The 14149-nt window shown below is 49.3% G+C and overlaps 5 protein-coding genes across 5 annotated transcripts; 2 read left to right on the top strand and 3 right to left on the bottom strand.

Moving 5' to 3' along the window:
* Window positions 1-307: 307 nt before the first annotated feature.
* On the top strand, window positions 308-1062 carry GGS25DRAFT_523538 (ribosomal protein L17; the record flags this gene model as incomplete). Its single annotated transcript, XM_049264440.1, has 2 exons — window positions 308-523; window positions 667-1062. 2 exons carry the CDS (start codon window positions 308-310, stop codon window positions 1060-1062), a joined length of 612 nt encoding a protein of 203 aa, XP_049114527.1.
* Window positions 1063-1505: 443 nt separating this feature from the next.
* Window positions 1506-4220, bottom strand: GGS25DRAFT_498361 (DUF1253-domain-containing protein). The gene is made up of 3 exons (XM_049261695.1): window positions 3850-4220; window positions 3057-3782; window positions 1506-2998 (listed from the first exon to the last, which is right to left on the bottom strand). The coding sequence occupies exons 1-3, from the start codon at window positions 3999-4001 to the stop codon at window positions 1678-1680; spliced, it is 2199 nt and encodes a 732-aa protein (XP_049114526.1). The 5' UTR covers window positions 4002-4220; the 3' UTR covers window positions 1506-1677.
* Window positions 4200-7008, bottom strand: GGS25DRAFT_498359 (uncharacterized protein). The gene has a single exon (XM_049261694.1). It carries the CDS (start codon window positions 6477-6479, stop codon window positions 4389-4391), a length of 2091 nt encoding a protein of 696 aa, XP_049114525.1. The 5' UTR covers window positions 6480-7008; the 3' UTR covers window positions 4200-4388.
* A 144-nt stretch (window positions 7009-7152) lies between these two features.
* Window positions 7153-9108, top strand: GGS25DRAFT_498358 (Mov34-domain-containing protein; the record flags this gene model as incomplete). The annotated part of the gene is made up of 2 exons (XM_049261693.1): window positions 7153-7504; window positions 7578-9108. Coding segments are annotated over exons 1-2 (1130 nt in total), but the record flags the coding sequence as incomplete, so codon positions are not given.
* Window positions 9109-9740: 632 nt separating this feature from the next.
* On the bottom strand, window positions 9741-12969 carry GGS25DRAFT_359189 (uncharacterized protein). Its single transcript, XM_049258120.1, has 6 exons — window positions 12749-12969; window positions 11781-12664; window positions 11381-11710; window positions 11241-11329; window positions 10843-11183; window positions 9741-10785 (listed from the first exon to the last, which is right to left on the bottom strand). Exons 1-6 carry the CDS (start codon window positions 12800-12802, stop codon window positions 10060-10062), a joined length of 2424 nt encoding a protein of 807 aa, XP_049114523.1. The 5' UTR covers window positions 12803-12969; the 3' UTR covers window positions 9741-10059.
* Window positions 12970-14149: the final 1180 nt, after the last annotated feature.

Here is a 14149-nt window from a genome sequence, read left to right as displayed (position 1 = left end):
AGTTATCAATGATGTACAGTACAAGAATACTTACACTGTGGCACAGCATCCCACCAATTCACACACACAACTCACCAATCAGAAGCTCGAAACCAAAAAAATCCGCAGGCGGCTCTAAGTAACTCTGTACCCCTGTCAGTTCAGCATTTTTGAGCCTTCTAATCAGCATTTGAACTTGACATCACTCCAAAACTTCCCCCTCCACCAACCACCACAATCAATCTTTCGACCCCCAAGAGCAAACTCGGAAAGGTAACCCTACACCACCCCCGAGGCAGCAGCAGCAGCAGCAGCAGCAGCAGCAGCGATGGCCGGCGGTCTAGTGAAATACCGGCACCTGAGCCGGAACTCAGCGCACCGACAAGCCCTGCTGCGAAACTTAGTCACGGCCCTCGTCCAGCACGAGTCCGTCCGCACCACCTGGCCCAAAGCCAAGGAGACCCAGCGGCTCGCCGAGAAGCTCATCACCCTCGCGAAGCGGAACAACGAGGATGCGCGGAGGAAGGCGCACGGCATATTATTTGTACGTCGTGCTCTCTCCCCCCTCTCTCTCCCCTCTCCCCACCCCCCCATCCCCAAAAACGAAAAAAGAAAAAAAAGGGGGAAGGGGGGGAAGAAAGAGAGAATAGCTAGACTAACGAACACAACCCCCCCCCAAAAAAACAGACCCCCAACGCCCTCGTCCCCAAACTCTTCAACGAGCTGCGCAAGCGGTACGCCTCCCGGCCCGGGGGCTACACGCGCGTGCTGCGCACCGAGCCCGTGTCGCGGTACGACCAGGGCGACTCCGCCATCCTCGAGTTCGTCGACGGACCCAAGGACCTGCGCTTCGCCATCACCGCCGCGACGGTGGCCCGCGACCAGCGCCTCGGCCAGCCCTCGAACTACCTGACGATGCTGAACAGGAAGAAGGTCACGCAGTTCAGGAAGGGGGGGGAGCAGGCGTTCGAGGAGATGATCAGGAAGGTTGGGGCGCTGGGGTTGGGGGGCAAGGGAAGCGGAGGGGGAGGGGCGATGGGGGTTAGTGTGAGGAAGGGGGGAGAGGGCGCGGCGGCGAGCTAGGGGGGGTTGAGGGAGGGATCAATCATGAAGTAAAATCTATGCAAAAAAAGATAAGAAGAGAAGAGAGAGGTTTGAGGGGTCAGTCAGTCAACGGCAGCTGTGGCAGGTGAAGGGAGCAAACCTAGCTAGCCAGCTTCCTGTTCATGGCATCTACCCTTGATCAACGCTCGTGGGGTTTATACGGATGCTGTTGCGAGCAAGCAGAACTCTCACTTACTCGCCTAGCAAGGAATGGATGGGTGGATGGACGGATGGTTTACAATGGGTAGAACCTCCATGAGCCCATGTAAGTATGTGTGTGGGTAGGTGTATACCACTACGACTTACAAGTCTCAGTTCATCTCCAGGACAGACGCTCAGGTGTTCAGACGAAACATAGCTATTGTACCATTACTGCATATTCACAATAAAAAAAAAAAATAAACAACGAAGAGCATTGAACCTGTATAACACATCCAGGCGTCCAAGTACACATCGATGCATGCTCTCTCCAACTCTCATTATAAGCTACGTCTCGTAATCCCAGTCCTCGTAGCTCTTTATTATTTTAACTCTCTTTACCAAGGTACCTACCTACCCCCTTTCCAACCACGTTTTCCTTTTCTTCCCCCCCTTTCAAATAAAATCAAAAGTATCCCCCTTCTCCCTCACCATCCTCCCCACTCTCTTGGACCCCACCACCCTCTCGAGCTTCAGCACATCGTACCTCGAGAACAGCGCCCTCGCCGACCCCTTGCCCGGCTCAAGCCGCGACTCCTGCTCACTCTTGGCGAGAAACCCCCCCACGATCTCGCGGTAGAAGACCGGGTTGTCGGGGATCCCGTACAGCAGCACGCGGCGCACGCCGCGGAAGACGTAGCGCCGGAAGTGGTGCGCGCGCTCCGTGTACAGCAGGACCTGGTGGCGGCCGTTGAGGAAGTGGGAGCGCGCGCGCGAGGCCTCCGACACCTCTGTGTACTCGGACACGGCGCCGAAGGTGAGGCCCGAGCAGTTGGGCGAGGTGGCGAGGTAGTTGCGGATGCGGACGAAGTCGAGGTACGACGGCACGAACACGAGGGTTCCGCTGGCGGAGGCGTCGCGGCGTTTTGTGAGGGCGGGCAGGATGGCGCTCGTGAAGTAGTCGAAGCGGGCGTCGGGCTCGGCGGCGACAGAGGGGGCTTCGAACCGCGAGAAGGTTTGCTTGGCCTTGACGACGGCGCCGAGGTCCTCGATGGCGCCGCCGTATGAGGCGGGTTGCACGCGCACGCGGCCGGCCCAGTTGGCGCCGAAGCGGCGGTGCAGCTCCACGAGCTCGGGGGTGCTGAAGGCTGAGAACACGAGCGTCTGTCGGAAGTTGTGGGCCTGCTTGTCGAGGTACCATTCGCGAACGCGGCTGAAGTCGCAGTCGTGGGCCTCGCGGGGTTGCTGGTTGAGGTGCTCGAAGATATACTCGACGTGCTCCCAGTTTTGCATGAGTAGGGCGTCGGCTTGGTCGACGATGACGACCTCGATGGAGCTGAGGAAGTCAAAGTCTACCTTCTTTTGCTTCTTGTCCTCTTCGGACCCAATTGCCATGCGTAGACCCAGGGGAGAAGCTATTAGAATGTCCGAGTTGTAAAACTGCGAGAAGTACTTGATGGTTTTCCTCGTGAATTTTACACCGATGCGGAACATGTCATCGTCGTTGCCTTCGAAGAGCTCTCGAAAGTCTTCAGGTCGGTCCGACGCGAATTTGGCCTCTTTGTCTAGGTATGAGTCATCGAAACGCTTTCTGTTCTCCTGCTGCTCTGGCTCGCATATTGAACAGATTGTATTTACCATCTTGACGGCCGAATTACGTGTTGGTACAATCATCAAGACTTTTGGGCGTGTAAACCCCTGATCCCTTGGCTCAAAGTCAGTATTTTCGCCCTCCTTTGCGAGCTTAGCATTGTTTTTGATGACTCGATCCCGAGTTCTGTGCTACGGTTAGCAAGAATATTCCGTTGTCATGGGCTAAGTAACAGGGGCTATACTTGAAAATGTGATTGACACTATGCAGACATGCCATCCGTCGTAAATCTTCTGCATTCTTCGTTGTTCGCCCACAGAATAGGACATCATTATAGGAAAATGTTAAAGGATAAAGAACCTGCTCGAGCTTGTCATAGGTGGAGCGTTTCCGACTAGCTGGCTCGATAAGTTTCTGTTTGAGCTTGAGACCGGAAGGCCCTAGTATCAAGGGTGGGAGAGGTGCCACTTGTGTGGTGTCCTTTCCTGGTAGGTTTCTTATGAGTCTCCAGCCGTTCTGCTCTGAATGCGATTGAGAATATTCGTTGGCCTGGATTGATTTCAAGCGGGTTTGCAACACATCCTGATCAGGATCGACGAAATGGGTCTCAAATGGGTCGGACGAGTCTGGTATATCCTCGTCATCATCATCATCATCATCAACTATGATCTCATTTTCGGGCCCTTCCTCTGGCTCATCTACATGATCAATGTCTCGTTCCTCGTCCTCTTCTGCTTCCACCTCCTGTTCAGATTCAGGCTTAGTGGTACTTGACTTGGCTTCTTCAGATTGATGGTCAAGTTTTCTCCTTTTAGCGCTAGGAGCCGACTCCTTTGATAGACTTTGCATTAAAGCCAAGTATGGCTTGTTGACTGGTTGATCCTGTTCGTCTTCCGACCCTGAGTCGTCATTTTCAGATATTTCATCTGGCGAGGGCGAATCTTCCTCAGATTCCTCCTCTGGTACATCTCTATGTCAAGTTAGAATATGCCTTTACTGAAAATGAATAGGAGTAGTGAGTGTAAGAGCAACCATACTCAATTTCTGCAAGTCTAGCGCTGTCGAACTTGGGGGTACGCCCATAAGTTCTCTTCCCCGTTGGTCCGCCACCTCTTCCACCTCTGCCGCCTCTGCCGCCTCTTCCTCTAGGTGGCCCTTGCCGATTGCCTGCTCTGAATTTTGGAGGCATTATAAGAGCCTATGAATTCAAACCTGCGATCATGTACATATGATTTTGTAAGTCATATATAATGAATAAGTCTAGGCGAACTACTAGAAAAAATTCATACAAGTATGAAAGTAGGTAGGTATGTGCTTAGCAGTAGAGAAGCTACACAGATCGATTAATGATATCTAGGATAGTAGCACATAAATCTGATGTAAGTTCATGTAACTACTGATATGTACATAGCAGGACTTCAAGTTTGCAGATTTAAAAATTTAAGAGTGGGGACCTTAAGCTTCAAAGCGCAAGCCACAACGCCACACAATTAGTTAATGGACTGCATCAGGGGTCGCCCCTATTACATAATACATGCTCTACTGCTTTGTAGTATAACTACTTTGTAGTATATACTTAATATTTGGCTCTCAAAGTTATCTCGCCATCTTCTTCACGTCTTAATATAACATCCCCTGCGAGTTCTGGGAATTGAGCTTGTCCAATTTTCTCCACCTCGTTATCTCGTAGACGGCCTAGTCGCTTCAATATCAGCAGTGCATCATGTGTTACTATCTGCGATAATGCCTGCCAAATATTTCCTAAATCTGATTTGTCCGTATACAGCAAGAAAGATACCGCGGCAGTCGCTATTACGCAAAGATGCACTGCGATTATGATCGTGGCACCAATGAAGCCGTTCCACCTTATAGGAATGAGCACGGTTGAAGAAAATATAGTAGATGCCTCGCCTGACAAGGCTGACATCCGTAGAAGATCGTAGTAGGCCATCTGGGATAATCGCGTGAAAAATGCTTGCATAGCTAATGAAGGACTTTCCGTTACGTGTAGCGTGTCTTGGTATAAAGCGACGTGCGAGAGATGCACTGTATTGGAACCAGCTGTGGCGTTTGAGAGTGTAAACCCCAAATTCGTAACGGTAGAATTTACCAATGTCGTCAAACCGCCCATCATATTATTGAAGTAGTCGGCATGGTATTTTTCATTATATGGTGAGGATACAATCCACTCTATCTCGTCGATCTCTTGCCAGTCTGCTGGGTGGTTGAGATCCAGTACGCCTCGATCTCGGGTTGATGCTGGCTCCAAGCTGGCCCCAAGCTGGTGTCGCGAATTTGCCGTGTCATAGGCTCTCAACTCGCGTTTCCAAGGCATTCTCGGTTCTAGCATATCCCGCGAACTGTGCATTTGCACAGACTGCACTTTCCAACCTTGGTTCATATAACATGCAGTGGCTCGTACGAGGTCTTCACCCTGCTCATCCACACCAATTGCCCACGGGCCATCTGTACGCACTACTTTAATAGCAGTTTGATTTGCACCGGGAACCAGGAACGTGGTCATATCCTCTCTAATAAAGTCGAGAGCAATGAAGATTGTAGTCCAGGGGTCATTCAGAGGGTCATTGAGAATGGGGATTCTATCACGGTTAAGGTTGCACATAGTCGTGAGTCTTATAGTTGTGCCATTCAAAACGAAGAGGGGGCGAGAGATTGGACAGACAAAACCAATGGTAGGCTGAGCATTCAGCATGGGGTATGAGCCGTTGACGGTCATCGTCCCTGAGAATACGTAGATACCCTCGGTTTGGCTGAAAACGAGATTGTTTAGGGAAGGACGGACACAGACTACACGGAAGTCAAAGATATCAGCCGGGCCACGGTATCCGCGTAGACTGGTTCTTTGCACTTCGTCTTCATAAGGCAAAAAGGCACGATAAGTATGGCCTGTATCGTGGAAATCGTCTCCCCCTGTAAATGGTTCCGAGTACTCGGCAAACCTCCAGTGCGCTGCTGGAGGTTCAGCTATGTATGATTCCCTAAATAAAACATCGGTCCTATAAGTGGAACGTACCGTTGTCGAGTTCGGTAAATTGCTGACCGCCGTATTACCAAAGTCTGATATCAGAAGCGTTGACAAGAATTGTGAAGATATGGTAATCATGACTTCAATAATGGCAAGTGAATACACCATTGTAGACTTGAAATTTCGGCGTCGGAATGTGATGTGACTTAACAGGTTGTGTGGTTGAGTTTGGAAAGCCCTCGACATTGAAAGAAAGGGCACATCGAGTATGGAGACGCCAATCTTCTCCAGAATCAGTGCGCTTATCATTGATGTGAAGATGCCAGCCTGAGTTCCCATCACGGTTCGTATAACCGCTGTACTGATAGTGACGATTTTTGTTGCCCAACCATTCGTCGCAATATGATGCCAAAAAGGTGCAACATCTTGACCCTCAATTGCCAGTAAAGATTGCTGCCAGATTATTGCTAGGAAAATCAGTATAGAAAGAATGGCTACGGAGCCTAGAAGCAATGTTATGAGACCAAGAATTCCAAAACGTAACGACCAATTGGTGCGCCGGTCCGAACTTGCATCTCGAATAGAATAGCCGTAACTAGAATCCCTTGGAGCGATATCGACGAGAGGAACGGCGACATCGCTGGTTTTCCTATTCGATGACTGATTCAAATGATAACGCATCGTGATTTTCCGATCTCCAAGTTATCCATTCCATGGAATTGCTAGTAGAGCAAAATGAGAAAAAACATTGCTGCCTTATATATCTAACCTAGGTATATACCCTAGGGGAGGAGGCAGACATAAGCACAAATTGCCTTGAATGCAACCTTGCCCCTTTAGAGACGAGGAATACGCCTGGGTACCTACCTGCCTGCATGACTCCGACGACTAGGTCTCTCAGCCCAGCCCATTGACTGGTTGATTGAAGATGGAAGGCATGGCATGAATATGTGCTTATTATCTTGGCGGGCTTTCTGTAGAAGCTCTTGTTCGTAGCTTTCACATGTAATCCCTTACTATGAATCTCGAGTAACAAGTAGCAAATAGTTGGTGATATACTTGGCGTATAATTAGTCTTTTATAGCACATAATTAGATCGTATTAAATTGATGAAAGAAAAGGAAGAGATGTTGAATCCACAAAGTTCGTCAGAGTCACACCGAGTCACACGAAGCCTTGAGGTTAACCGCTAGGGTTCAAGTTGCACAGGGTAGAATGCCTAGCCAGTGATCACCTGGCAATCATGGTCCAATAAAGGCTAAAGTGTAAGCCACGACTCCACTTTATGACATACCTTGAATTTCTTATCTTATCCCCCCCCCTAAATTGTTCAGCCTTGCCCACAAGCTGAGAACCCCGCTACGCTCAGAAAGTTGAAAATTACAACTTTGAAGAGAAAAAAAAAAGTAGCGAATCATTATTTGATTTCGGTTAAGACAGGAAGACAATACAGGCGACGTTCCGCAACTTAGTCTTGTTTAATCCACTCTTTTCTCTTCTACTTTTCAACCTACTTTTCGACATAATCCTAAAGAATCGAATTAAATCGCAAACAAACCCCCAACCTATCACTCAACCCACCGTTGACCATATCAATCATGGCTCGGGATACTCCCAGATTCTTGCACCTGGCGCGTCCTCTTGCGCCCACCGGCGCGAATTACCAGAACCATACCGGCCCACTCTCTGTCACTATTCAATCCCAGGTATGTTCTATTTCATTATCCTCCTTGCTCAGTCCTTATATCATACCGTTCTCGCTAACCATATAACAAAAAGGCCATCGTCTCCATTCTCGACCATGCCACCCGCCGCGATATTCGCCCCACACCCACACCTACCAACGAGTCCGCTGTCGTAGCTGCTAGTTCCTCATCGCGGGTTATCGGAGCTCTTGTTGGCACCCGATCCGAGGATGGCGCCGAGATCAACGTCTCTTCTTCCTTCGCCATTCCCCATACCGAGAATGAAGACCAAGTCGAGGTTGATGTCGAGTACCAGAAGAATATGTTGTCCCTGCATCTGCGAGCCCACCCTCGCGAAGTCTTATTGGGCTGGTATAGTACTACCCAAGAGCTCAACAGTTTCAGCGCTCTTATCCAGAACTTCTTCGCGAGCCCCGAGACCGGCACCTTCCCACACCCGGCCATCCACCTCACAGTCTCCGCTGACCCGGGCTCCGATATCAAGACCCGGGCTTACATCTCTTCCCCGGTCGCCGTCAACGCCGAGCGCGCTTCTGAGTCATGTCTCTTCATGCCCGTACTTTGCCGTGTAGGCACTAGTGATGCTGAGCGCGCCGCACTTGACATAGTGGGCCGAGCTCGTGATAACGTTACCCGTTCTGCCCCTGTCATCACCGATGTTGAGGCCCTGACTACCACACTCGAGCACACACTATCCATTCTGGATCGCGTCTCTGACTACGTTGGCGCTGTGATCGACGAGGAGCGAGAACCCAACAATGCACTTGGCCAATATCTGATACGAGCAGTATCCCTTGCGCCCAAGGTCGACCCTGCCACCATCGAATCCGACTTTAACAACCACATCCAAGACGTCCTGATGATCAGCTATCTAGCGAACAGCATCCGCACCCAGATCGGCCTAAGCCAGCGCCTCGCCACAGCCGTCCTTGCCGACGGTGACAAAGTCGAAGGAAAAGATGGCGATGCTAAGGATGGTAAAGGTGAAAGGGGCGAACGGGGCGGCCGCGGAGGTAAACGAGGAGGTCGTGGAGGAGGTCGCGGAGGCGGACAGCGAGAGCCGCGTGAACCTCGCGAGCCCCGCGAGAACGGTGAATGAAGTTCTAATTCCTTACAACTACTTGACGACGGAGGCGAGCCAGAACTCGCCATTGCCACGCCAGATGAACGATACAATGCCCCGTGATTTTCTCACAACAGGAGAAAAAACGTGGTTTGGGGGCGGGGTTTACCAGCAGGGAAGCTAGGCATATCTAGCTTAGGTGGCCATTACGGAACGGTGTGTTTATAAGTAGGAAAAGGAAAGGAAAGGATGGGAAGGAATAGGCCTGTATTACTGCTACTAGCCCTAAACAAAAGAAGAAGACTTGAGCATGATGATGGAAGAAATGGTTGACTACTATCTTACCTACCTTACCTAGAGATTCCCGTTGACACGAAGGAAAGAAAGACACAGAGAGAGATGTAGGTAGGCAAGCAGGTAATCAAATGCAGCAGGAAGGGTAAAAATACCAATACCACACTACTACCACTGCCACTATATATACCATTACCTACTGTCCGAGTAGATGTGTATACGAAGTAATTGATTGATTGATCAACTGCAATTAAACTCCCATACAAAAGATAGGTAAATTCGATTCCAACTCCCACCAAACATCCTAACCATCCCAATATACCTAACCTAGTTAGTTACCAGCGCCTCCTTTTCGAAGCTCGTTAAGTAAAAGAAGAAAAGAAAAAAGAAAAAGAAAAAAAGAAAAAAAAGTCCTACCCAGGTACCTACCTACCTAATTTCTATACATTTTATGTGGGAAGGATGTGATGTGATGTGATGTGGTGCTTACATGTACTGTATAGGTACTCTACCTCCATACCTACCTACATATCTACTGTACCACCCTGCCGAGGTATGTAGATTGGTAAATGGTAGATAGGTACCCAACTACCCAACTAACTGACCACACCAACTTACTGCCAACTTACTTCAAACTGTGATATTTTCAACTCCTGGGGCAGTATATGTGTTGTCTGCCCAGGTATATAGGGGTAAAAAGTGTAAGAGTGCAAAATGGAATATGGATACCTAGTGCAAAGTAGAAAGTGGAATGGATATAAAATTTCTTCGCCTGCCTTTACCCTGCTCTGACTTGCTACAATACTACTCTGGTAGATAATACTATGGATAAGTTATCCTTTACAATCCTATGTTTTGGTCGCAATTCCTAGAGCCAATTTCCTCGCAAATGGAGAAAGGGGACTCTGTTTAACCTTAATGTATGGTGTATGGTGTGATAGAGGAAAGATAGATCATCCCATCATTTCGTATTGGCTCTTTGCGAGTCGTGTATGAATATATTTACTCCCCATCGCCTTGAACGCCTACCAATGATACCGTTACAAACCACCCGCCAAAGTTTTACGCCGGTGTCGTTGTCTTCGCGGGTTTCCTGTATCCATCCGCCTTGATTTGTCAAGTCCTCACCGAAAAGAATAAACACCATCAATGCTTGCTAACTTTTCATGCATGTGCTTACGTTGTGCGACTCCTCCATCTAAATTCCCGAAGGGGGCTTCTGTGGTAGAGTGGCCGGATTTCCAAACGCGGGGAGGTGGCTATAATTCTGACCCGGCCCGGTTGGTGGAGGAGGAATGCTTGGCTTATTCGGCATCTGAGGCGGAACCTGCGGCAAATGTGCCGACGGGTGTTGGGGAATGTGCTGTGTTGGGTGATAAGCCGGTAGGGAGCTGTTGGACCCTTGCCGACTCATTCCGTATCCCGGTCCGCCTACATACGGCTGAGGCGGAGCGGGCGAGCTATAGCCACTATAGGCTAGATGAGGTGAACCGACTTGGGGACTACCGTGGCCGCCCATGTTATACGGGGGCATGGGGGGCTGGACCTGCATCATACCATTGCTAGGCACGAATGATTGCGTCTTAGGATTGAACGCGTGCCGATTATAACTTCCAGGGATAGGGTGCTGGCTCTTCGGATCATGGGGGTTGGCATTAGCAGGAAGTTGTCCGAAGGCGTAAGGGATACCAATGGATCCCGGGCTACCCTGAACCTGAGGCTGGGGTTGGGGTTGCGGCTGTGGCTGAGATGGAGGTGGAGGAGGAGGTGCACGACTTTGATACGGGCTAGAAGACGGTGGTACTGGGGCGAAAGTCGGTTGCCAGGGCTGGTGCGGAGGGCTTGGAACCGGCCCACCATACGTTCCCATCGAACTGTTGGACGGGGTGTATCTCGGAGGCGTGGGTTGTGCTTGGGGTGGATACTTTGAAAATATATTAGCCTCCTCCGTCAAAGTCATCAAGCCATGATTGACACTTACTACTGGCATATTGCTATATTGAGGGAATGCATTATTCGGCATCATAGTAGGGTTCATAGCAGGGTATGCTTGTGCAGGAGGCGCATATGCTTGGGGAGGCATTGGGCCCTGATAAGGCTGTTGAACTGGACTGCCATATTGTGGGTGGTTGATGGGGATATACTGAGGCGTCGTCCAATTAGGTTGGTGTGGGTGGTAGTATGGCTGGTACTGCGAACGGGAGTCGAAGCTCTCAGAGTCGTCTCTGCGTTGCTTGCCAGTCTTTCCTCGCTTGCCCAGTGTAGATTTATCCTTTGCCGACACGGAGCTTGCCCGGGAAACACCATTTGCGTCTTCATTATCTAATAGTAGTGTTAGGATGTTTGGCAAAAACGTGGAAATAATATCAATAAGCATACCTGGTGTCGACTCTCCCGGCTTGTCTGAACTGCCAAAAATTCTTTCCCGAGCTTTTAGATACGCTTCTTCGCGTTCTTCTCTAGTGAGCCTAGTGTGATGTCAATGAGATGCACACTGGTTGATATATAGCAGTACTTACTTTTGATTCGGAGCCGACTTGTCCTTGCCGTCACTCCCAACTTCGGATGTTGCTTTGGATGGGCTGTTACTACCATGGCCGGATCCTTCTTCACCACGCCGCATAATCTTCTTCGGCAGAACTTGGGGGGGTGTCGTAGTGGCAGGGGGTTTGACATTGGTTCCCGCAATGCTAGCTAAGGATGGGGGAACTCGGCAGAAAGGAGTCCGGAAGATACGGACGGAGCCTTGGACTGCTTCGAAGGAATGTGTCATGTGATAATAATCAGCAAGCTTATGAGTCAACATTCTGCAGAACGAGTTGTTTGGTGGAAGGTCCATGTAGGGCTCCCTATATTGGCGTTAGCTTTCCTATTATTATACTAGGTATTGCTTATAATACAGATCTTATGGGTACTTACTTCGAGGATTGGACGAAATTTATTACTTCTTGTTCTAACCGAAGCAAGAAGATACGGTCTTTAGGAGACTGCATGGCCTCAAGAAGCTTTTCATCTGGGTTCTGACCGTAGAGTGAGGTGAATGCATCAGAAGACCCATTAACTATACCTAGAGTCTGAGGCTGTTCAACAGGAGGCTGCTGGCTGGAGACACCACTTTGAGGAGTAGACACGTTCTGTTCTTGCGACTCAGGTAGTATCTGTACGATTCGCCTTTCGGGCATGTCGCCGATTCGAAGGCGATGGATCCGGGCTACCTCGGAGCCTATGCGAGTGTTGGCAATTAGGGAACCCCTAACCGAAAAGGGTTCGTCGTCCTCTGCAGAGGCCTTCACGCTGGCGCTGTCATCTGGACGTAGGGATTCCTTCTCGTCTAAAGCGAATGTAGTTCCTGAAGTGATGCTTTTTCCATCAAGACTAGGGGCCTTAGTGCCCATCTCAGAGTTAGAATCAGCCCTTTGTGAAGCGTCATCAGATACTGAAGTTCCATTGTCGTTTTTACCATGCGAACCGCCAACAGAAGAGGAAGAGCCGTTTACGACCAAACTAGGTGTCGATGAAACGCTGGCAGCAGAAGGGGAGGGTTGCAAGTCTTTCCCGCCCTGCACAGCCTTGGCGCCGTTCGCTGCCTCGCTCCTGAGCGTATTCGTCACTGAGCCGTTTTCCAAGAAAACTGGGGTTTTAGTGGTAGTGGTAGTAGTAGAAGTAGTAGTTGCCGTTGTCCCTTTGCTTGTCGCAGATGCCACAGGGATAGCGGGTGGTTGCATGCGATGCTCCATGGCTGGTACAGCAACTCTTGTAGTTGAAACAATAGGGATATTCTCTTTAGGTTTAGATGCTACAACCTATACTCAAAGTTAGCTATATGATATAACCCAGAAAGCGGAGTTGGTGCGCTCTCATTGTGGCATTCTAGGACAACCACATACCTTGGCAAATGACAGCTTTTTAGGGCCAGCAGATGGTGTGGGTACGGTCGCCATGATTTGTACTAATGGCGTCTAGATATAAATGCGGTAGGCAGGCCGTATCACCTTACTCTCGATAGTGACAGATGCAAGCGTAGTGCGCTCGTGAACTCTAGGTACCCTGAACAAAAGTACTTCAACAACCGAACTGTCCAATAGCTTCGGTAAATCGACGTCAGAAGAGGTAGAAATCAGGAAAGAAAATGAATAAACGCAGCCCTGTGGGAGTACGGAATACGGCTAATCATTGTGCGATTCGGGTATCTCAGGGACGTATCGTGAAGTTCCTAGGTTCCAGGGTTCGAAGCCGATACAGGCGATCTTGGAGCTTTTCTGAGCTGTCGACAGTATGTCTACACGGGAGGAGTGCCGAATGGTGTTGGTGGAAAGAATGGATACTAGATAGAATAGGGCTGCTGTCAGCAAAGTAAGAAATATTGGGGCGGGATGTTGGATAAGAACTGATGGAATAGGAAAGGGAAGGGAAAGGAAAGAAGGGGGAGAAAGAAAGAGACAAGAGCGAGAGAGGAAAACGGGTTGAATGTGATGAGATTGGTTGATAGTGGTCGACAGGCTGACTGGTTATAGAAAGTTGGGTTGCACGAACAATCGCATATAATAAAAAAGCGTAGGCCACTTACGGCTCGAATGGTTCGAATGGCTCGAATGAGACTCGGTCGCAAAGAACCAAGATTGATGATTACTTATTACTTAGATGAAGCGCAGGAAAGGTTTATAAGGCCGTTGTTTGGGTACAATCGTAAACTTCTCAGGCACAAATGCAACTGTTGATTCTTTCTGACCGACAATACTGACGATAGTTCTTTTCAAATATATGTTGGTGGTTTGATTTCGTTCGTTGGTCGATCCAGAAAAATGGAATAAAATAAGGTGATAGTCAACCTCTCCTCCTCTTCGTTGACTAGGTCTTGGTCCTGGTCTTGGTCTTGGTCTTTCTCTTTCCCTTTCCCCTCTACGAATAGTAATCTATCGCACTCGCACTCGCACTCGACCTCTTCACTGTAGCGGGGGTCGAGGAGGGCGACTTTTAAAAAGTCGTTGTGCGAAGGAAGCAAAGCGAGGCTGGGTATATTGTGTGTTGTGTGTGTGTAGGTGTTTGTTTGTGTGTAATCCGCAAAAGGCAAGGTAAGGTAAAGTATGGTGTGGTATGGTAGATTCTAAAGAAATCGGCGAAACCACATGTGCAGTTGTAAGTTGTTGGTTGTCAGTTGTTAAGAGTAAGGTAAAGAATGGCAAAGGTTAAAAGTTAAAAGCCAAGGCTCCAATTCCAATCTCACTCTCTACACTAAACTAAGGTTAGGAAGTTTCTCCAGCCCCGGGTCTTACAATGTAGCAATGTAG

The sequence above is a fragment of the Hypoxylon fragiforme genome (genome assembly GCF_022984875.1).
Source record: "Hypoxylon fragiforme strain CBS 206.31 chromosome Unknown GGS25scaffold_7, whole genome shotgun sequence".
Taxonomy (NCBI): Eukaryota; Fungi; Ascomycota; class Sordariomycetes; order Xylariales; family Hypoxylaceae; genus Hypoxylon; species Hypoxylon fragiforme.
This window is presented reverse-complemented; position numbering and strand designations above follow the sequence as displayed.

What these genes read in the sequence shown, in the direction of transcription:
- GGS25DRAFT_498361 (XM_049261695.1), bottom strand. Translation starts at nt 4,001, where the DNA reads ATGCCTCCAAAATTCAGAGCAGGCAATCGGCAAGGGCCACCTAGAGGA. An exon ending in GCTAGACTTGCAGAAATTGA is followed by an intron (nt 3,783 to 3,849) that starts GTATGGTTGCTC and finishes AACTTGACATAG; the next exon opens with AGATGTACCAGAGGAGGAAT. An exon ending in AGTGTCAATCACATTTTCAA is followed by an intron (nt 2,999 to 3,056) that starts GTATAGCCCCTG and finishes ACCGTAGCACAG; the next exon opens with AACTCGGGATCGAGTCATCA.
- GGS25DRAFT_498359 (XM_049261694.1), bottom strand. Translation starts at nt 6,479, where the DNA reads ATGCGTTATCATTTGAATCAGTCATCGAATAGGAAAACCAGCGATGTC.
- GGS25DRAFT_359189 (XM_049258120.1), bottom strand. Translation starts at nt 12,802, where the DNA reads ATGGCGACCGTACCCACACCATCTGCTGGCCCTAAAAAGCTGTCATTT. An exon ending in AAAAGCTGTCATTTGCCAAG is followed by an intron (nt 12,665 to 12,748) that starts GTATGTGGTTGT and finishes CTTTGAGTATAG; the next exon opens with GTTGTAGCATCTAAACCTAA. An exon ending in AAGTCGGCTCCGAATCAAAA is followed by an intron (nt 11,330 to 11,380) that starts GTAAGTACTGCT and finishes ACATCACACTAG; the next exon opens with GCTCACTAGAGAAGAACGCG.